At 38.0% G+C, this 23,524-nt stretch overlaps 1 protein-coding gene across 8 annotated transcripts in view; it reads left to right on the forward strand.

Moving 5' to 3' along the window:
- Positions 1 to 23,524, forward strand: part of CDC42BPA (CDC42 binding protein kinase alpha) — a 191,502-nt gene that overhangs the window by 77,400 nt on the left and 90,578 nt on the right. For all 8 annotated transcript variants that reach the window (XM_074817748.1, XM_074817752.1, XM_074817751.1 and 5 more), the window contains exon 6: positions 1,876 to 2,024. In XM_074817748.1, coding sequence (XP_074673849.1) covers positions 1,876 to 2,024 — 149 coding nt within the window. The remainder of the gene's footprint in view (positions 1 to 1,875; positions 2,025 to 23,524) is intronic.

The raw sequence follows: 23,524 nt of genomic DNA on the forward strand, positions 1-23,524 counted from the left end.
CTGACTCCTGTGTTGTAAGAGCCAAAATTTAATCATTTTGGTATATCCAGTAACTGAGTTGTACTGGTTTTAAAAATGCTGAAGAATGAGTGCAGAGATTCCACATCAGTTATGAGAATCTTAAGAGGTTTTTTTCAATATATTTTAAAAGCAGTAAGTTAAGCTCTTGCAGATCTCTATACAGTGTATCAGTTAATAATCATTATATTAAGTTCCAAAGGCTTAATGTATTTTCTAAAACTGTAAAACATGAAAAACTAGTACTGTAGATCTTGTTTCAGAGGGAGCGTAGGAACACCAGTGAATAGAAGATATTTATCTTGTGTAAGGCTTGTGAGCCTAATTTAAGAAGTTTACTATTCATGTCACAAAGCAACAGATGAAAAATCTGACTGTCAGCACATTTAAAATTTTGTGGAAATGAATTTTGTACTTTCTTCATGCACTTGGAATTAATGCAGATGCTTAGGTTATTCTGTATCAAATTGTTAAAATCTTTGTTCATCACCTTTATTGTTATGGAAGATCTGAGGGAAAAGAAACAAGTGTAAGATTTCTGCCTGCCCCACATCTTCCTTGCAGCTGGTATAATTTTGCAGAGTTTTTTCCACATTTCTTTTTCTGAAGGTGGGAAAGACTTGAACAAATGAGGACGACTACTTATAAAAAGTCCCTTTAAGTTGCTTTATCAGAAGTTTAAATTGGGATATACATTATTGCATCTTTAATATTTTTTTTTAATTTGTGATTTATTATACACTATTGTTAAGAGTCACTGCTTCAAATGTGTATTTATGCTGCCTTATTGGAAGCAGGGCTTGGAACTCCAGGCAAAAGCTTTCAGACACTATATACTTTAGTGGGAAACCATTGTAATTAGTCTGTCCACAACGATGTTTGAAACTTATGTCATAGCAGTGAGTGTTAAATTAGATTGCTTATAATTAGTTTGTTAGTTATAATTAGTTTGATTTTTTTTTTCCATTTGCCCTTCCAGTTACTGTTCCACAATTAAAACAAACTAAACTAAGATGAAAAAGATATTAATCGTGAATTTCCCACTCTTCTGAAGTTTATTTTGTCCAGTCATTTTGACCATGTCTCTAAAGAAAGTGGCATTTTGTTTTGTCATAATATAGTAAAATGGAGAAAGGTTCTCATCTCTTTGAACTCTTTGCACCTGATTGAATGGCAAGCAGGTTTTATGTTTCATTAATAAATCAGAAATCAAGTGTATTTTTTCTTATCAGTTCAACTAGACAAGGTGACTCCTTCCACTGTATGCTGGCAGATCCTGTATTATGCACAGTGTCAACAATATCTGGAATTGTACTGTGAGCCACTGGGAGCCTCTTAATCTTTGCCTTAATCTGAGTAGTCTAAAAATTTTACTCTCCAAAATAATTTGTTTAATGGGAAATTAAGTAAGTAGGAAAAAAAGGAGAGGGAAGCCTGGGAAATTAGAGCCCTTATATGAGAGCACAAGTTAACACAATTGGTTTTGTTTCTATAGGTCTGTGCTTTAATCCTTTACTCCTTTTGCATTCTATCAAAGGGTATTGTTTTTACAAGGGAATCCAGAGTATATGAATATTTTATGTTTGGTGATGGGACAGTGGATGAAGCTGATACTATTTTGTCATGAGGCTTACTGTAGTTGGGGAGGTATAAATATGAAACATGTTCAAGTAGGTTAAATATTAAAATGAGGCTGAACCAGCTACTTTTTTTCAGAACATCTAAGCTTCTTGGTTAGCTTTTTTAATGCCTGTAATAATTTTTGCAATAAATTTTTATCCTTAAATTACTTTTCAGTCTCTGATTCACTCATTGTTTCCCCCCGCTCCATGTTTTCTTATCATTCCCCCTCCATAGTACCTGGTTATGGATTACTACGTTGGAGGAGACCTGCTTACATTGCTCAGCAAGTTTGAGGACAGACTACCTGAAGATATGGCTCGTTTTTATTTGGCTGAAATGGTGATAGCTATTGATTCAGTTCATCAGTTGCATTATGTTCACAGGTAAGTAACTTGAGCTCCAAATTCCTGTTGGGAGTTATAAGCAGTTATTTGATGGAACGAAAACAATTCCTGTTAGAGTTTAAGCTAGTAACAAGTATTTGCTGTAATATTAAGCATGATAGAACTGACCTGCCTACATCTTGTGGTTATCAAGAACTGTGGCTAATCTTGTAGCATATGGCCAGAGACATGAATGGATATCTGAATGCATGTGATGAATCTTGCACACTGGCATGTTTCAAAGTTAATGATCCGTAATTTATAAAAGCAAAACTGGAAGCCTGTTTGTGAAATATGATCAACTTTGAAAGGTTTATTGGAGGGTCAGATTCTGTTTCTTTAATTGATTTGTTCAGTCTGTATGGAAATTGAAAATACAGCATTGTGTGGTCTGCTTTGGATTTTTTTCACCATTTTCTTTTGGGCTCAATGAATTTCTTTAAAATGAAGTGAGGGCACTTTGCTAAATAAGTGAACTATGTATATTGTGGTACTTATCTTTATCTTGGTATAGAAAAGAAAATATATTCTGTTCAAGGGAAAATAATAAGTTGTTTGTATCTATTTTTTTTTGGAGGCCATGATTGATTTTTACACAAAGATAGTGTCATCTTTTCTTTAATGTATCATTCTCTACTGGGTTCCATGGTAGTTCTTGTATGCAGAGCAGAAGATTACCTTACAAGAGGCAGAATTTTCAAATGCACTCAATAAATGTACTCTGACAGAAATCAAGAGGAAAATTCCCTGTTGTTTAAGCTGAATCATGAAGTTGCAGAACAAGTTCATTTGATACATCCATCCATCGCTCTTAATCAGAGGCTATACTGGCCATTCCTTCTTTTACTGTTCCCATTTGGCTGCTTCACTCCAGAAAGCGGTGGAGTTTCTTTGTCCAAAAGGTGTATTGTGGTTGGGTTTGGTTTGTTACTGGGTTGTGTTTTGTTTTGTTTGTGACTGTGGCTTTTCATGAAAGAGCTGTAGCTAGGAGTGCTTCAAAGTGGGATGCTGCTAAGCTGCAAATTGCCCTTCTGGAATATTTTGAAGTCTTGATAGTTTTGTTGAAGAAGTGTGTCTACCTGCTAAAAATTGCTCTTTGTGATAACATTTTGTGGAAAAACCAAAGCAGAATATTTTCCTTGAGCAGTTTTCTTGAATTTTGAAGACTTCAACTGTGTTATTTCTGAGAAACTGTTTGTTCACTTAGAACCTGATGTGAAAGGGTTTTGTATTCAGTTTAATTTGGATTTAACTTTTAAAATGTGTTTGTGGGTAAACTGTTGAGATCTCCTGTTACTAGGTGAAGAGTACTTAATGTACTACATAAACTGCTGTATTTTACCCAGTCAGTCTGCATATGTGGTAGTAACTCTTCCCAGAAGACCAGATGCCCACCATCTCTACCTTTTCCTGCAAAACTGATCAAAACCTGTGTAATTCAGCACTGTTAGTCTGTAATATGCAGCAGATGTGATGTTTCCATCCTCTAATAGTGTCCCCAAGATGAAATAGATGTTGATGTAAAATTTTGATAGAAAATTCACTACCATTGCTGTTCAAAACAACATGCTAATTATTATGCTTGCATATTTATTAATATGAATGTTTACCAAAAGAAAAAAAGTCCCTATACATTCCCAGTCCTTTGTTGTTTGATTTGTGGCTTTGCCAGTGAGGTTCCAACTTCTGAATACCACTTTGGCATTTTATCATTAATACAGCTGTAATACAATGCTTGTTTATAAGGGGATGTTTTGCAAAGATTAAAAATGTAAAGAGCACTTGAGTGTATGTTAAATGATCAGTCTTTGAAATGAGACCCATTCCACTGTTAGTTTTATTAGGATATTTGCAACTGCTAAAGCAAAAGAAAGGAAAAGAAAACACATCATCTAAATACCACTAATGCTCTTTTCCTGAAAGTTTAACTGTGGTGGCCACATCCTTTTTGGGAGTGTGTTGCACACAGGAAAGGACATAGGAGAAGAAGGAAAATACTACTAAATGATGGCTAATGTAACAGCTGTGGTAGTGGTGGTATTTCGTATGAATAGGCAGAATGCATCAGGATTTGATCTGAGTTGCAGCTAGTGAGCTAGAAGTCGTGCTTTAGGCATGTTTTGTTCCAGGCTTTTTTCATACAGTGAGATAGCACATTGTTTCGGTTTGTTTCCTTTTAGTGCCCCAGTTCTTTCAGGATAGATTTTCACATTAACCACGCATAATGTTGTACTTCGATAACTTTATTTTTCTTTGAATGTTTTTGTACCTTTTAAAAATTGCATTTCTGACATTATTCTCAGTGTGCAACTCCTCTCTTTATCCACTTTTAGTTTAAATAAATATGTGATAGAATGAGATCACATCAATCAAAACATAAAGCTTTGATAATTTCTCATTTCTGATCAATTAATTTCTGTGAACAAATGATGTGGTATTTTACCTGATAGTTAAATGATGGCTCAGAACGTTAATAAAATGCCCTTCTCTTTAATGTGTATCTTAGCTATTGCTATTGTTATAAATGCACCAGCGCTGGCATTACGAAATGACATTGACAGCTCCAAGACTAGCTTTAGAAAGAGAACTTTATCTAAGTTAAGTATACGTGCAGGTGTTCATAGTGAGGAACGAAGTATGTATGTATATCTCTCACAAATGCACAACTTCCTTGGGAGTTCATGAAAAGCTTATACCTACCCCTGATACCTTAAATTACTAATTTGTACTAACGAAGTGATGCCTGCTTGTAGGCCAAGGTTAAATATTGTCGTGTGCCAGTTTTCTGCAAACTGTAGTATCATACAGGGTAAGATATTACGTGCATTAGGAATCAACATCAATTTGTATTTTATAGATTTGTAGCACCTTTTTTTTTTTTGGCTTTGGCTGAAAACAGCCTCTACATGCATTAATATTAATTTCAGTTTCAAGGTTGTGGTGTTACTTAGTTCCTCATGGCATATGTTAAAAGCTTGTATTTGCATGCATTATCAAATATCGACGTGTGGGCTGGAGTAAACCCTTACCGACTTAAACTAGGTAGCTACAATTTATTTATGCATGTTGCGTTACCTCAAACATGTAAAATTTGTTTTTCCTATAACTGAGACTTTAACTCCTTAATTATTTTATTGGTAAGCCAGGTTTTCTCTCCATTTTATGTAAGGTGGAAATTGAGGTATAAAATGCTTGGTTTTGTCTAAATCCTTTAAGTAAAAAAGAATTTAGAAGGCCTGGTTGCCACTGGTAGAAATTTCCCCTGATGGTTGCAGAAGATACCCTCTGGGCACATACTAGTCCTAGCTAGGCACACTGTGCGTGCCACCTGTGGCTTTGCATGCCCCTTCAGTGTGTCTGTGCTGCTGCCTTCTGTACTGTCTTCTGAGACAGCCCTTACTTTAGTAAGAGTGCATGTAAACCTGTCTCTGTCCTAAATTTCATTTGGGACATTCCAGCTTCTTGAATAGTACGGAATTATAAGTGTTAACGTGCTTAAATAATTTTCATCTTGACTTTCTTTCCTCCATCTATTTGTTCTGTGCAGGGTTGCACAGTGATTCAGTGCAGAACGAATTTGCATCTAGGGAGTGTTCAACATATTTAGGCTCATGATCCTCTGGACCACTGCAAAAATATTCATTTAAAATAGTTTTCATATATTGGCACACACCCATGTTAAACAGTCTTCTTTTTCTATTGAATGGTAAAACAATCCTCACTTCTTACTAAGAAAATATGTTGGAACGATTATGAAACACCTATGTTAATTATGCTTTTTGTTGGTTAAGTTTATGGGAGGGTAGTTAAGACTACAGGGCAAGCTCTCAAGTTACATACATTTCAGATGTTGTCTTTTGCATGTGAAAAGATAGGTGTGCAAAGCGTAAACACACCTACCTCCATAAGGTATGGAGATTACGGTTAGTTTGATCAGTGTGTTTCTGGATTTCTAGTTGCCACTGTCTCTGAAGAATTTTAGCATTCTGAATCACCAGATGCATTTTTTTTTTTTCCTTCCTTTTCCATTTTCTTCATCAACTTCTGAAACTTAAGTTGGTGTTCACTAGAACATTTGAGTTCTTAAAATGTAGAGCAACAGAATTCTCTGTGGAAGTGACATCCTTTCTGAGGAATATTGAACATAAGGGAATAAATCCGTTAGACGGATAAAAGAACTATCTATTCCCTATCAAGCCAGACTCTTCTTTGCTTTTAACAAGAAGGTACTATTTGTCCTCAGTAAAAATCAACTTAGGGACATCCCTGAAATATTTACTGTAGTTAGCAAGCAGCTGAAATCTGGGATTCTTTGTAGGATGCATTTCACTTTCAACTATAAGTTTCGGTGCCAGCATATCCATTTTTGACTTGCTGAATAAGTGGTTTTCTGTCTTCTGGGTGTATCCTATCTTTCCTGATCATTAATTTGCTTAAGTGGAAAATTTGGGGGTGGAAGGCCCATCTAGGGAGTTAGCTGCATTGCGCGGTATGTCTGAGTTGAGTTGGCACAAGGATGAGCCAAGCGCTCTGGCCTTTGGTAAAGTGAACCGTAATTGTGGGTTTGAAAGAAAGCAACAACATATTTTAAGTGTTTACCAAACTTTGCAACAGACATAATGGTGAACACACACATGAAGATGTCCTTACAAAGTGCTGAGTGCGAAGGAAATGGGGCTAGAAAAATAAGGAAAAAATAACATAAGATTATTTTGATAGTCTACTGAAAATGTATTGCTTTGAAATGTTGCATGGTTTAGTTTTACATGGAAAACTGCAGGACAGAAAGTTATTTTAGTGAGTATTTGGTAAGCTAGTGCTTCCTTACAAAGTATTCCTTTACATAGGTAGGAGAGCTCTGTGAGACTAGGCTCTGTGTTTCCTCTCCATTTTTCCACTGAGGAGGGGCTGGAAACAGGTCATCTTTATAGACTCCGTGCTTTTGTCTTGCCCCGTGACTCTATACGTTACAAATGCTGGCAGCTGCTCCCATAGTACCCCCTCAGGGTGGCATCTGACCTGCAGTGAAGCCTGTATGAGGTTAATGCTGTTTGACTAGAATTTGTTGGTAGGATTTCTGAAGGAGCCTGTGATGACCTAGAAGTATTTCGGAATAAAAGACCCATATATGCTTGGAGTGCCAAGAGCTAGTGGATTACACTGGCTGTGCTATCATGTAGAAGGCAAATGGTTTCTTACAGTGTTGTGTCCAGTGGGGGTGTTAATTTAAGTGAAAGCTCTGTAATGGGTGACTGAGCTAGCATAGCCCCATATTCTGTGTTATTCGAGCAGAAGGAATTTAGAGACCATAACAGGAGTGCCTTAAGCGATAGTAGCCTTGAGTAGTCCTTTCGGCAGAGGTGCTTTTACAAACGTATCCGTCAGCCTTTTTTCTCCCATTGTTCCTCTCTCTCCAAGACCCAAGCTCCAAACATCCCTTTTGCTCTGCTGAAACAAAGGGTTGTGGGGCTGTGCAGTGAACTGAATGAGGACACCAGTCCAAGTTAAAGTAACTTCAAATTTTAACTAACCTGGGTCAATTCTCCTATCTGCTTGATGGAGAAGGAGAATAGGAGGAAATAACTTTAAGCTGGTCTTTCCAGTAAAATCTATGCTAGTCACACACCTGTTTTTTCCCCTATATCTATCGAGTGGTACTTGAGATAGCTGTCAATTTATTCAACTCTGATTTTAAAGAAAAAGAGACACAAGAAGCAGTTGGAGATGGGATATTTTAAATGTAGTTAGCCATAATACTCGCAGAAACAAACCCTTCCCTTTTCATGTCTGATACCTACCTCCTAAGGCAGGAAATTCATGATTACTGTCACTTGCGGAAGGCCAGCAAGACGAGGAGTACACCCCTCCGTTCTTTCAGGTTAGTCCCCACCAGTCCGTTAGTTAGGACAATTAACAGCTTTATTAGAAAGACGACTCATAGGAAAAGGAGGAATGTGTCCGTGAAGGTGTTTTTCTTTTTTATGTGGATTGGTATATCTTCTGGGTGCAGTTGCTTGAAACGCAGATGGATGTGAGCACTCTGTCAGATGGTATGTTTAGGTAGGAACTTGATGTGGTTGTCATAAAACAGAAGTATGTAAACCCTTCTGGAAGTGAAAATGAGACAGACAAGAAATAAAGTTTTCATTGAAAAGGGTCCTTTTTAACTGTCTGCTGTAATGGGAAAATTCTTAATACCAAAAGTCTTATATGAAGAAAAAAACCCCTGGTCTTGCCTTCCAAGTAATAATGTTTATAACAAGGCTCAGTAGATGCTAAATATGATGGAACTTTCCAAGAGATGCTGCTGCCTCTAGCATAAAGATTCATTTGACTTCTGTGGTGATTGTGGGAAAAAAAGTCCACATTAGAACTGTCATAGCTCTGATATGAGATCTGTTTCAGTGTCTTATGAAGTTGGAGGTGTTTTCAGAATTTAATAATTTCTTTTGAAGACAAAACATTCCCATTTGCAAGCTGTTTTTGTGTGAGTTAAGCTATAATTTTACACTCATTCTTTTCTGATTATTTCAGACCTGGAAATATTTTTCTTCTACTACTTTCTTTGATATCCAAAATCAACATCAGGAAAGTAGGACAAAAACATATTCCTTATTTCTGAATTTTTAGTCCTGGCGACTGTGGTTCTGAGGGTGTAATTAGGTCATTGTTTGGTGGCTGAGGATAGAGTTGGTAATTAACACTTTCAGTGATTTTGTTCTTGTTTGTAAATTTCATAACGATGCAGGCAGAAATGAGGATGGCAGTTGTGTGATGGAGTCTTCATTATTCTCGAGTTTTTTGTTATTTTTAGAAGGAAACTAACTGCCTCATGTTTTGTCTTCTACAAACTTTCCATTTCATTATCTGTTTGTGAACTCAGTATTTATTTCATAACTACCTACTTTCATATTGTTTTAAATTCTCATTTATTAATACCCTATGTGTTCCTCGGGTTCCTCTTTAGAATGCCTTTATTTATGATTATGGGCCCTTTTGCTTCTTTCTTCCTGTTGGAAATACAATTGGGTTTATGTTCAACAAGGCCAAGTGCAAGGTCCTGCACATGGGTCGGGGCAATCCCAAGCACAAATACAGGCTGGGCAAAGAGTGGATTGAGAACAGCCCTGTGGAGAAGGACTTGGAGGTGTTAGTGGATGGAAAACTGACTGTGAGCCAGCAATGTGCACTCGCAGCACAGAAAGCCACTTGTATCCTGGGCTGCATCAAGAGAAGTGTGGCCAGCAGTCAAGGGAGGTGATTCTCCCGCTCTCGTGAGACCCCACCTGCAGTGCTGTGTCCAGCTCTGGGGCCCCCAACATAAGAAGGACATGGACCTGTTGGAGCGGGTCCAGAGGAGGCCACAAAGATGATCAGGGGGCTGGAGCACCTCCCTTATGGGGACAGGCTGAGAGAGTTGGGGTTGTTCAGCCTGGAGAAGAGAAGGCTCCAGGGAGACCTTATAGCAGCCTTTCAGTATTTAAAGGAGGCTACAGGAAAGCTGGAGAGGGACCTTTCACGTGGGCATGTAGTGGTAGGATGAGGGATAATGGCTTTAAACTGAAAGAGGGTAAATTTTGATTAGATAAAAGGAAGAAGTTCTTTCCTGTGAGGGTGGTGAGACACTGGCCCAGGTTGCCCAGAGCAGTGGTGGCTGTCCCCTCCCTGGCAGTGTTCAAGGCCAGGTTGGACGGGGCTTTGAGCAGCCTGGTCTAGTGGAAGGTGTCCCTGCCCATGGCTTGATGATCTTCAATGTCCCTTCCAACCCACACCATTCTATGATTATTAGATTAGATCAGATTAGAAGCTGCACAAGACAAATTTGCTATCATCATCTGAATTTGAGTGCCATGAAGATTTGTCATTGCATAAATAAGCAATAATAACTTGGCTTTATTGTTTGATCTTCCTGCAGTGTTAGATAAAGCCGTAACATTGGGATGCTTGAATACATTCTAAGAAGTGTTTTAAACCATTGTCTTTCACTTAGTTTCTTGCTAGAGCATTCTTCCCAGTATTTGATGTATTTGGAGTGAGAATATCTTCATTATCTGAACTTTCAGATCTGACAAGTAGAAATCTGGTGTTTGAATTTCTGAATTAAAATGCTGTTGCCCCAACCACTAAATGTAATACTTCCTTTTCTTCATAGTAAATTTAAGATATCCTTAATTATAATAAGATATCAGTGCAAGAATCTGATTCCTGACAGGCCAATTGAGGAAGTATCAGACCAAATAACCTTGTGTACATTGAAGCTGTTCTACTGTAAGCATTTCCCTGTTATTTTCCTAGAAGAGCTGTTGTATTGTTAGAAGAGCCTACCCCATGTTCTTTTTTTAATAACAGCAAAATATTACTAGGTTTTAACTTCTTCCATGAGAAAAAAATAGGTCACTTAACATCCTGCAAATTAGAATACTGCTTACAAAGCAGATGCTTGCATAAGGTCATGCTTGGTTCAGTTATGGAAGGCTTCGTGGTTGGGGTCAGGGAAGCAAGACCTTGTGGAGCTTTATCTGAAAAGTTGTATTAAAATCTGTATTGACTCAGGTGCAGTGATGTTTATGCTGTTCAGTTTTTCTTTATTAGCTATTGGGGGGCAGCCTTTAGCCTTTCCTCATGCAGCAGGAAGCAGTGATATTACTGCCACTGTAACTCAGTAATTTTTAATCAGATATAGTGTGTTAAGTCCAGGAAAAGTGCATTAGAAAGGTACAAAAGAGAACATACTGTCTAGAAGAGAAATAAAAAAAGGGAAGGAGGGGCTAAAATCTGATCTGGTATAACGGTAACAAAGTTATGTCTTCCTCGTATAGGAAATTGAACTTTTAGCACAGAAAGGAATTTACTTTTTTGCAAATACAGCTCTTTTAGGGTTCTGCTTAAGTTTAGTGGCTGAAAAGTCAGGCCTTAAGTGCCTCTCTGAGATACTAAAAGAAATTATGTATTTGTTTCATTTTTAAGCAAGCGTAGTGCCTTATGCTTTATGTTAAAAGAAAAAAAGTGTATTACATATGCAACTTGAATACAAAGACTTTCAATAACACTGTCCTTTATTCTTAATAAGTGTAATTTTAATGTGTTTGAACAAACAGTGCACTCTTTATTTTTCTTATTGTTTTGACAGTTCTGAGATGTTTTTCTGCCAAGCTACTGTAGGTACTGGATATACTGGGATGCATTTAGAACAAATGCATTTCTTCCTTTATAGCCTCTGGCTACAGTTCCTTCCTCAGTTTGTTGCTGTCAGGAGTTTTAGGCAGATGTTACAGTGCTTATAAATCTGGATCATGCTTGTCAATATGTTTTGTTTGTTTTGTAACAACAATGAAAGCAGAAAACACATATCAGACTATTTATGTCTTAGGTCTGTTATTACATGGCAGAGTAGAAGACCTGTAGACATATGCTTTAGATTTGGTCTAGCTTATTCCTGCATGTTTACTTGGCTTTTGGTTGGAATATAGATTGTCTTACAGGTTGAACCTACCTGAAGACATTCTGAATGGGTTATGAGAAGAGACTCTTTAGGATACACTTTTATTTTTTCCTTCATTTCTGTTTTGTAAGAATAATGAATGTGTTGTTTTAATATTCTTTTCCGCAAATTATTATCTTCTTCCTGTGATTTAACATGATAGGGGCCTATGTATTAAATAGAGCTATTGTTTTTTCTGAAGAGTTGATTTTAAAAAAGCTATAAAATATTCCCATGTAAAAGTATGAAAGTGCAATTTTGATCTCTAGTGCAGTGATCTTCTAGAAAAAGTGTATTCTTACAATCCTCCTCAGATGCCAGAGGTATCATAGACTAATGCTAATTTTACATGTAAATATATCGGTAGGTTATGTTTATACAAGCACTTCACTTTTAATATGCTTACTTGTGTATATGCTGCAGTAGTTTTGCTTGGCAAAAGAGAAATTGTTTCCAGAACTACTTCCATACTGACTAATCTGGTACATTAAAACTTTTCTACAGTCTGCAGCTGCATGTTAAGCATGTAAAGGGCTGTCTTAGTGACTGAAAAGAGGTCATTTTACAGAGTGCCACACGGATGACACAGTGAGAAGCAGAAGCCATGAGAGCTTTACGAAAACCAAGCAAGCAAGAGCTTGAAATTGTCTCATAGTGATTCTTGACAGTTAAGTGGTGAATAGGGTCAACTGGGCATCAGATGACATCCCATTGAGGTGTATGGGAGTTTTACATGCTCTGTCTGGGATTTTGAAGATAGCTAGTCATATCCTCATTTAATACATGAAGAAAGTGGAATACAGGTGTAGGGAAAAATAAACACGGTGCGTAATTTCACGTGATGGACATATTTTCATTGTTGCAGCAGAGCAATGGAGCTATGGCGTTTCAGTCCAGGTTAATTTTGTCTTTGACTTTGTAGGTGTAGTAACAGCCAAGCTACAGCTGAGAGTAAGTGGAACGTTTAGATTATGAATACTTCCAAAAAGGCTAGTAGGTTTGGGGACTGCAATAAATAAGGAAAGATAAGAAATCCATATATGCTGTATTTCAAAGACTGGTTTTGATCATGAGAAAGTGTTGCAAAATAGAAGAATTGGAAAAGATAATGTTTCTTTATTTACACGTGGGTCTAACTCTAAAGACTTTACTAGTGATGAAGAAGAGCTGAATTTCCATATCACGATGACTACTTCATTTTGATTTGTTTGTATTGGAGCTACAGTTACATTTCGGCATGTGTTTGGTAGCCTGATTGGAGCTTCTTATGTATAAGTTAAAATTTTAGGGATTTCTTTTACAGATCACAATTTTTGAAGTAGCGTTTCATGCCAATTTTGAGTATGGTCATTCTTCAAGTTGTTGTTCACTCTTAGAGTTGTCAGACAACTTTCAGCTTTCTGAAACTTTAATGTAACGACAAGGATTGTAAATAATATTCCAGATGACGTTTTAGAAAGAACTTGTGTTCTAACTGCAGTGTTTTTCTCTCTGCTAGAATATTTCTTCTAGTGAAACCAAGAGCCATGGTTCCATCACACTGAAAGGGTACTACAGGTATAATATAATTATTTGGTGTACCCAGTTCCTTCTCTGTCATTTACTGTTGATAAGCTCTTAGTGTATAGGTGAAGTTTCTGCTGTTACACTCAACAGGCAGATATTTACATTTTACACTGTTACATTTAATCTGATTTCTGTTATTATACTCTTCAATTTAGCCATTTCTGTATGTCTGATATTCCAGTCTTCCCTGCTGTTACTGCTACTTTCCAGCTTTGTGATATCTACAGATTTTATTAGCTTGCGTTTATTTTTTGAAGGTTATTAACTAAAATGTTAAATCAGTTTCAAAACTGACCCTGGAGGATTACCACTAAATATCTTCCTCTGATTTTATTTCCTCTTTCAGCACTATCCATTGTCATCTCTCCTTTAGTCAGTTCGTTACCAATACCTTTACTAGTGCTGTAATTCATTCTTTCAGTGGTACTCTTTCTCATGTGAAAAAAAAAAAAAAAAAAATCTATTAAAACGTTTTCATACAGGATTTTGTCTCAATTCATAATACTGTGATAAAAATTATCTGGTCTTGATGAATTGCACATGCAAAGGAATTCAGATTTTGCTCCCAGTGTTTGCATAGTCTAACATGGATTTCCTCATAATAATTCTAAATATTATGTGTTCTGTTTAAGGAAGTGAAAGTTGTGTAATATTAGTATAGTCTACGTGTTTTCTGCCTGATTAATTGCAATAGTTCCAAATAATGTTCCCTTTCTACTCACTTGCATCACATAGCTGGTATTCCTTTCTAAGAATGCAAAACCCCAAAAGGTGTAGGAAATTAAATACAAAACCATGATTTTCAGCGATGGCTTTTGTCCAGCGTACCCAAAAAATAAATTATTGTCAAGTTGCAACTCTTTGATAAACATTGATTTAGTCTTTGCTTATCTTGTTGCTTTAAACCATAGTTCCTGGAAAATATTTATCTGAGATTCTGTATTACTAATTGCATGATCGCTTTTGACAGTCAAATGCCCTAGGAGAGTTGTGAATGCTGAAATATAAAACATCATGATTCCCATTTGAATATCATAAGTGGGACTAACTTGTGTCTTATCAAAAAATCAGAAGGGTTCTGAGGATGTCATGGGCAAGAAATGCAGCACTTGTGTGTTGTAGTATCTGACTTCAAACTAGACCTTTGCATCCCTTCTCACAGAATTAATGCCAATTAAGGAAAGCTGATTTCTAATAAACGATGATGTCTGACCTTACCATGACTAAGATTTTAAAAAAAAAGTATGTGTCATCAACAATTATGCCATTATGTCAGCTCCATTAGAAACACAAACAAACGTAGAAACTGCTCAGTGCAGTTTCCCTGGGGAGATGAGTCGTGTTATCCTGTTCTGCTTGTTCTGTCATTTTCCTACTTTTTCTATTAATATACCAACACCCAAAATTTCTGTCCCATAATTTTCAAATGAGTTAGTAACTTCTGTACTCTGACAGTATCTACATGAATGCAAAACAGTTTGCCCATTTCCCTACTTAACCTTTTGAATGTGTTGCTGTAATACTTCTGTGTCGCTGCCTGCCGCAACTGTGCCTGTATCAATGTATTTGTGTCTTTCTTCCTCCTAGTTTCCTGGCGAAACTGGCTGCTCGTGGCTTGGATGGGCATATGCTTCGCTGGGTAAAAAACTGGTTGGATGGCCGGGCCCAAAGAGTTGTGGTGAACGGAGTTAAATCCAGTTGGCGGCCGGTCACGAGTGGTGTCCCCCAGGGCTTGGTTTTGGGGCCACTCCTGTTTAACATCTTTATTGATGATCTAGACGAGGGGATCGAGTGCACCCCCAGTAAGTTTGCAGATGACACCAAGTTGGGTGGGAGTGTTGATCTGCTCGAGGGTAGGGAGGCTCTGCAGACAGACCTGGACAGGCTGGAGCGATGGGCTGAGGCCAACTGTAGGAGTTTCAATAAGGCCAAATGCCGGGTGCTGCACTTGGGCCACAACAACCCCCAGCAGTGCTACAGGCTTGGGGAGGAGTGGCTGGAGAGCTGCCAGTCAGAGAGGGACCTGGGGGTGTTGATTGACAGCCGGCTGAACATGAGCCAGCAGTGTGCCCAGGTGGCCAAGAAGGCCAATGGCATCCTGGCTTGTATCAGAAATAGCGTGGCCAGCAGGGACAGGGAAGGGATCTTACCCCTGTACTCGGCACTGGTGAGGCCGCACCTCGATGACTGTGTTCAGTTTTGGGCCCCTCACTACAAAAAGGACATTGAATCACTCGAGCGTGTCCAGAGAAGGGCAACGAAGGTGGTGAAGGGTCTGGAGCACATGTCGTACGAGGAGCAGCTGAGGGAACTGGGGTTGTTTAGTCTGGAGAAGAGGAGGCTGAGGGGAGACCTCAGCACCCTCTACAACTACCTGAAAGGAGGTTGCAGAGAGCTGGGGATGAGTCTCTTTAACCAAGTAATAAGCGATAGAACAAGAGGTAATGGCCTCAAGTTGCACCAGGGAAGGTTTAGACTGGATATTAGGAAGCATTTCTTTACAGAACGGGTTGTTAGGCGTTGGAATGGGCTGCCCAGGGAGGTGGTGGAGTCCCCATCCCTGGAGGTGTTTAATAAGAGTCGGGTTGACATAGATCTTAGGGATATGGTGTAGTTGGGATCTGTCAGTGTTCAGTTAATGGTCGGACTGGGTGATCTTCAAGGTCTTTTCCAACCCAGATGATTCTTTGCTTCTGTAACTGAATGTACGTATCTTACAGTGCCTTGATGAAACTAACAGGAAACCTCTAACACACTAAAACATTTTGGAGAAGATCATGTAAAAAACCTAGATTTTCACTTTAACTTTGAGAGTGTGTCTTCCTGTTGCAGGTACTGATTTCTGTGGGTTAGGAAGTGTTATATAACATTTTGGCTGCACTCGTGCGATTCAGATCAATAAGCATTTCACAAACGTGTTTTGGCTCTATTATTACTTCCCAATTCCCTCGTACCAGATCGGTGCAATTTAACATGTACAGAATATTATTAGCAGCATCAAAAATCTTCTAATCCCTCTGTTTGAGAGAGAGTGATGAAATAAGAGTCGTTCTGAAAAATCAGGCAATTTTGCTGCCACATGAAAACAGAGTATCTTGAACTGGGATGAAGTTTCTGGTATCCTGATGTTGTTCTTGGGTTCTGTTACAATTGAAATTCTCTATAACTGGTCTGCTTGAACGCAGTGCAGTAGTTACTGGAGACGAAATGTACATTTAAGGTAAAAATGCAGCTACTGTGTGAAATAGTTGAGATATGCATGCTTGTGTGGATTCATACTGCAGGCTTCAACTTCATTTGTATTTTATGGTAATGAGAATTTTTGGCTGACAGTGTCTGATGGTGTGATACTAGTTTGTACAACATTCAATTAGCATCAGTAATAATTTTATTGAGATTTATAATTACATTTGCATAATATATTAATCAGGAGAACGCTGAATACCATATCTACTGTGTGCTACTTCACAGGAGGTTAGAGTGGGGCCCTTCAGTAGACTTTATTAAGGAGCTTGAAAGCTGACCATAGATAGATAAGAGGAAGCTGGAAAATTGGGTCTAGCTAAGAGGAAAAACATGATCAGCTCAAACAGACTTCAACTGGTAAATTCTTGTTATTGTTCTTAAATAACTGAGCTTCTCTCAGTATTTCATACTTTATAAAAGTGATTGTTGTCTTTTATCATTATAATTTTTTAGGGTCTTGGAACAAAATCTTTAAAGTACTAATACAACTGATATGTAGGAAAAAAACCCCACAAAATTCTCAGAATTTATCTAGCAAGATGAATGTGACTTAATTTTATAAAAAGTATATTTTGAAGTATGTAGCTGAATTACTTGCCCAGTCTGGTCTTGCAGGCCACCTGATTCACCTGGTGCCAGAGTGGAGGATTTCACATCAATACAATATTTGAGTAGAATTTAACATCAATAGATGCAATTTTCAGGAGAGTGGCAGAGGCTTTTTTGTAAACTTGTAGTCTAATTGATCTTTTTGAACCATGGTTTTATATCAGTATGTATTTATGACATTCAAATCTCAATGCTGGCTTTTTGTTTTATTTGTTATGTTAAAGAAATGTAAGGCAGTACTTTCCCACTATTATATAGTTTGTATACTCCTCAGCTCCAGATCCATGAGAAGAAAGAAGATAATTTATGTAGATATTTTAAGGAATGTTTTTATTTATTAAAGGAACCAAGCATCAAGGTGTCTATCTGTTGGCTGGACAAGGTGCTGGGCCATATTGTCTAGACAGTGCTTTTGCCAAGAATGATTCAACCAAATGATCCTTGGGGTTCCTTCCAACCTGTATTCTGTGATTGTGTGATATGATTTTATGATCTATTTAGAACAGGTCGTCTCAAGTTGAGTACTAAAAAATCAGTATTTAAGCACTGTCCGTTGTTTTCTGATGTTTCAAAACAGAAGAGGCATTTCTCTTTGAATCTGTGAAAAAAAATAGTGTTAGGCACATAGGTAACTTTGCTTACTTATGAAGCATTGTTTTCTCAGAATAGAATCACGGAATCATTCAGGTTGGAAAAGACCCTTGGGATCATCGAGTCCAACCATCAGCCCTATTCTGTGAAGTTCTCCCCTACACCATATCCCCCACATCTCACCTAAACAACCCTTAAACACATCCAGGGATGGTGACTCCACCCCCTCCCTGGGCAGCCTATTCCACTGTCTGACCACTCTTTCTGTGAAAAATTTTTTCCTAATGTCCAGTCTAAACCTCCCCTGTTGGAGTTTAAAGCCATCCCCTCTTGTCCTGTCACTAATCACCTGTGAGAAGAGACCAGCACCAACCTCTCTACAATGTCCTTTCAGGTAGCTGTAGAGAGTGATGAGGTCTCCCCTCAGCCTTCTCTTCCTCAAACTGAACAGTCCCAGCTCCCTCAATCGCTCCTCATAGGATTTGTTCTCCAGGCCCTTCACCAGCTTCGTTGCCCTCCTCTGCACTCGCTCCAGCACCTCGATATCCCTCTCGTATTGAGGTGACCAAAACTGGACACAACACTCCAGGTGTGGCCTCCCCAGCGCAGAGTACAGGGGGACTATCACCTCCCTACTTCTGCTGGTCACACTATTTCTAATACAAGCCAGGATGCCGTTGGCTTTTTTGGCCACCTGGGCACACTGCCGGCTCATGTTCAGTTCCTTAATACTTTGGTAATGATGTTGATAATGTCAAGAACTGTGAAAAAAGTTTTCCATTTTTTAAAATAAACACCCTACTGGAAGCTGTTTGGCTGGTGGTGAGTTCAGAAAAGTCTCTCCTGGTTGGAGCTGAGGCACAGGCACCAACTAGGAATGGTTTTTGATTCTACACTTTTGAGTAAAATTGAGTAATATTTTTACTTTGTTTTTTACTCAGACTTTTCCTGAGGCAGATCAGTTATAACACATGTCCAAGAGAAGTTTTTGATTAACTGTGCTTATTCATCATGTTAATAAGTCATTTTTTGTTGTAACTGGTCTACTTGCTGGCTTAAGACCTGAACTGCTGTTCTCTACTCTGAAAGGTTTGTTTACTGGAGAGAGGAAAGCAATGCTTGAGTCTTAGCCAGATGATAATGGTTAATACAGACATTGGTCAAGTCACATAAGTTCAAGTATCAATCAATTCTGTAAAAACAAGCATCAAAGCTAGCTAAAACTGCTTGTTACGTGAGTTCTGAAACACATCTTCTGTAACATTACATATAGCCAAGGACTTGCTGTTAGTCTCCTTGTTAGCCATCAGGTGCACAGTAGACAACTAATTCTACTTAAACAGGCAAGCAACAATGAGATTAACCATAGGTTAAGTGACTGAAAATAGCAACTTTGATCCTCCAAGTGACCAGCTATTTAAATGGAGCAGGTTACTAGACAGAAACAAGCATGGGAGCGAGAGGAACAAGAAGCGGAGGAAGATATGAGTGACTTCTGAGGGCTGGGGTGGGGCTTTTTTTGTGCTTTTCAATATTCCTAAACAACTGTTTGTTTGAACATAGTGTTCTCTGACTTTCTTTTAAAAATGTGAATTCAACCCCAGCTTTCACTCAGTAGCTGCAGTTCTTTATTTGAGTTTGTCTCTGATACAACACCTCCAATTTAGGCAAATCAACCATATCTTAATCTCTAGTAAAAAAAACCCACAACATAGCAGTGCTATGAAGTGCATAGCTTTCTACTACATGTTTTCTCATTGTAACTTCTCAATATGAATTCTGTTGTATTCTGTCATAGTCTAAAAATAACAAGGCTTGAATCACTTTCTATAGTTTTTACTGAGCTGCAGGCTTCTGGGTCTCTTGGGTGCTGCAGCATATTTGACTCTTCCCTGTGAGATGCAGCCCAACTCTTACCACCTTCCCCTTCAGCTGTCTGCACATGGTGCTGCTTTTCAGCATTTTAAAGACTCAGAAATTCTCTCTGACAAATGTCTTCCTCTGCAGTTAATGACTTTCGTATGAGTATTGAAAGTGAAAAAGCACAATAGAAAAAAAAATACTAATAAAATTGGCTGTTACTGAAATAATCAACAGTCAGGCTAGGAATTTGAAGCACATCCTTACATGGGTCACAGCCTTCTGTTCACTGCTTTCTGCCCTTTCCATCCTGCTTCCATACATGTTTGTGCTGTACAGCACAGGAAGGTCAAGGAGCTGGTCTTTCTGAGGAGAAAAAAATCCCCAGGCTGTATCCCATCTTGCTTGGTATCCCATGGTCCAATGAAGGATCACAGCCTCAGTCTCTTACAAAGGTCTCACCCAAGTCCTCTGCAGCCTGAAAAGTAGACAGGTTAGAAGAACCCCTGAGTGTAAGGAGTTAAAATGAAAATCCCAAACCTCATTATATAGGCCAGAAATCTGTTACTTTGAATGTAATTTTAGTGTCAAAAAGGAAAGCACCCTACTGTCTCAAAATAGCAAAATAAGGGGGTGGGGGAGAAAAAGTTCTCAAGAAGTAGTAAAATTGTTTTTCAGATGGGCATAGAAGACTTCTGGGGAGTCTTCTAACCTACCTTGTGATCCCTCTGGATATAGGCAGAAACAAACCTGTATATTTGTCACATGGAATTAGCTTGGCACAACTGAAAAGCTAATGCCAAATAACAATGTAAAATGTATCTTGTTTTACCTGTCAGGGTAGGACTTCTGACTCAAAAGATTCATTACCGGCTTCTCTTGTATTCAGGTCTGGGGAAGGCTGCTTGTGCGGGCGAGACCGACGTGCCAGGCGTGGCTGCTGCAGTGCAGTGCATTAGGTCTTTCACCAGGCAAAGTGCTACCTTCCCAGTCAGGACTCTGAAGCTGAGAAACTAGGCATGATGTTTACTTTTCACCCTTTAAAAAAATTTTTTTGGAGTCCTGAGTGATATTACATCATGACAGAGGTGGGAGGATTTGTATGTTTCTTCATTTGTGTTTTCCTCATGGATTTAGATCCATTTATGTCCCTCTTCAGCTCCTTCCACTGGTGGGTTCTTCCACCCTGTGTGCTGTCCTCCCTGCGGAGGACTTGGTTGAGAATTTCATGATATGAGAGGATTCCTCATCTGGCTGTGGAATAGCACTCAGGAAACAATACAGTCCTCTGCTGCTGTTTTCTTTTCAGTACGAAGCCTTGCAAGTGTACACTCCTGTAAGGCACTCATTCTTCCTCTTGCTGCCTCCAGCAAGGCTTTGATTCAGCCTATATCAACATTGGTCAGGTTGAACTAGCAGCTATTCATGTGGTTGACATGGAATGAATAATAACATGAAATAATCTAAATTTCCAGTGAAATACATTTTTTCTTCCTTCCCTTGCGCACATATATATGTGTGCTTTCACACATGCTCTTACTCTCTTTTTCTGTGTACCTAAAAATCAGTCATGTTACATTTCTTATATTTAATGTCAGTATCTTCTGCTGTATTTTAAAAACTTGTGAGTAGAATTCCTTCAACGCAGTTACTCATTAGTGCATTTTATTTTTTGCAAATAACCAAAATGTGATAAATACAATGTCATATTTGCAATAAAGAACATGATCAAGCTGGGGGGAAGCAAGAGAAATTATCCTAAATTTAGTTTTATTATTTCAGTAGTAGGTTCTTTGCTCTCCGCTGTTCTACTTTTTACTTATTCACTAGGAAAGAATCTTCTTTTCTATTAGCATTTAACCTATATACTGTTAATTTAGGGCACAGTGAAGTAGAAGAAGACATATTTGGAAAAGCCATGTTTTTGTCTGTTGTTGTTTAGTAGCCTTCTCCCTGCCTTTTTTTTTTTGGAGGGTGAGTAGATATTCTTAACAACGCTGATTTCCATTAAAAAAAGAGGAATCACAAGTATCTGTGTAACTGCTGAGTAAACCTTTATTGGATGAAGGAGGAAGAAAGCAAAGGATCTGTGCAGCACATTTAAATGGCTGTATAATAGTGGTGTTTTCTGAAACATTCTTCTTCCTGCTGGGCAGTGTTTCAAAATATATGTGAAATGAAAAGCCATACCAGCCTGGGGGAAGAACAGTAAAATATATAGGATATAACAGTGCTTCTTCACATGTTGCAAGAGCTATGGCAAGTATTTGATGTATATATTTGTTCTCTTGGGATGACGTTGGTTTTCTTCTTGTTGTAAAACGTTGGGGGTTTTTTTAGCCTCCAGGGTTTATTTTGCAGTATTGCATCTCTATCTTTGTTCTGTTTCCCAGATAACTCAGGAACAAGAAACAATTTATTTAAATTTTTGTGATGTGCTTTCTATCCCTTTATATTTTACATGTCTTTAAAGTATGTTCTGCATTCTTCTTCAGGTTTTTTTCCCCTCCTTTAATATATTTTTATAGCTTCATGGTGATTTTTATTGCTGATCAAGTACATAGATGGGAGGAGGGATAAGATCAACCTCATATTAAGACTGTATATCCTTCATTTGGCAACATGAAAAGCATCTAGTGGTCTCAGAACTCATTTCTGTACAGACCTCCCTTTCCCTCACCTCCCATAATTCTTGGTGGTGGTTTTATATCTGTGTATTTATTCATGGAGGAAAACAGAAAAGGACTAGGGAAGAGTTGCTGTGGGATGCAGTATGGACCCAGCAGATTAGTTGGTTTCTTCGTCAGTCCCAGAAATCTTCTAGTGATTTGCAACTAACAGCTTACTTCAGTTTAGAGCACTTATAAATATCCCTAACAATTAAAAATACATACATGTGTCTTACACAAATACACAAACACATAGATAAGAATATATATTAAAACTTGTCCAGACAGCTTGAGTGAACATTTCATCTGTGAATTGCTTTCTTAGTATCATCAGCTCATTTTAAAAAAAAGAATATGAAAAATGTTTTTTTGACTGTCATTGTCAGAACCAATCAAGTCCTCAGTTTATGTTGTCTAATTTACTCTCAGAATTATTCAATGCAGTCAGCTGTTTCAGAGACTACGTATGGTTGTACTGAAATGAAGAGAGCAGAGACTGCATATCTAAAATGAGAATCAAAAGGGAAAAAAACATTTATATGCCTAGAATTATGTGTTAAGGTTTTCTAGCATAGGTAGTAATTTACTGTACAACAGCTGGGCATATTCTGGATTCCTCGTTAGCCTCGTCTTTGAGGATTTCTTTGACAGATGGCACTCACAGATGGACATAACATTCTTAAGGAGCTTACTCTTTCTACTCCTTTACCCGCCAGTAACTCATGATACTATTAGAAATCTAAAAGCTTTGACATGAATTAGCCTTACTTAGCAGACTTTAATTTTTTAATCTTTAGAATATGCTGTAGGATAGTGGTTGTGGAGTTCTTAATCTGTTTACTTAAGTTCTTGGAAGCCAAAATGGAATTCCAATAAAGTTGACATGGCAAAACATTGCAAATAGACAATCTTTTTTTATTATTCTTTGAATTGTCGTGATAATATTTTTATTCCTACCTTTTGGAGAATAAGTGTAGAATGGTACAAAAAGAGTGCAGTTCAGCAACCCAGAAACAGCTCTGTCAACTGAAGTTCACAGAGTTCAAAGAAGCTGCTTGGTATTCCATTGTAATTACATTGAAATCTTGAGTGAATAAACCTGATATTTAAAGTTGGCTGGTCAATGAAACTTGTTTCTACCATCATCAGCTTAAAATAGTTTGGGTTTTAGTAGGTATTTTGAAGTATCATCTAATAGACTGCCACAGAAAAGAGCAAACTGTGTTCAAGATGTTTGAATACACTTCTATGATAGTTATTTGTCTGCCACATACTTAGTGTTGTTTCTCAAAATTCATGTGACTTTGGGCTTGAACTTGAAGGCCGTTATTCTCTCAAGTGTTGACTCAAATGGTCGTTTTCTCTGATGAATGTTGTTCGTGTGGAGTTTCTGTTGAGGAATGTGAAACTATAAGCAGAATGATCAGATCCAAAAAAAGCATTGTGACAGCTGGGCAGGTTAGAGAGGCGAAAATAGT

Source organism: Strix aluco, chromosome 3 (assembly GCF_031877795.1).
Source record: "Strix aluco isolate bStrAlu1 chromosome 3, bStrAlu1.hap1, whole genome shotgun sequence".
NCBI lineage: Eukaryota > Metazoa > Chordata > Aves > Strigiformes > Strigidae > Strix > Strix aluco.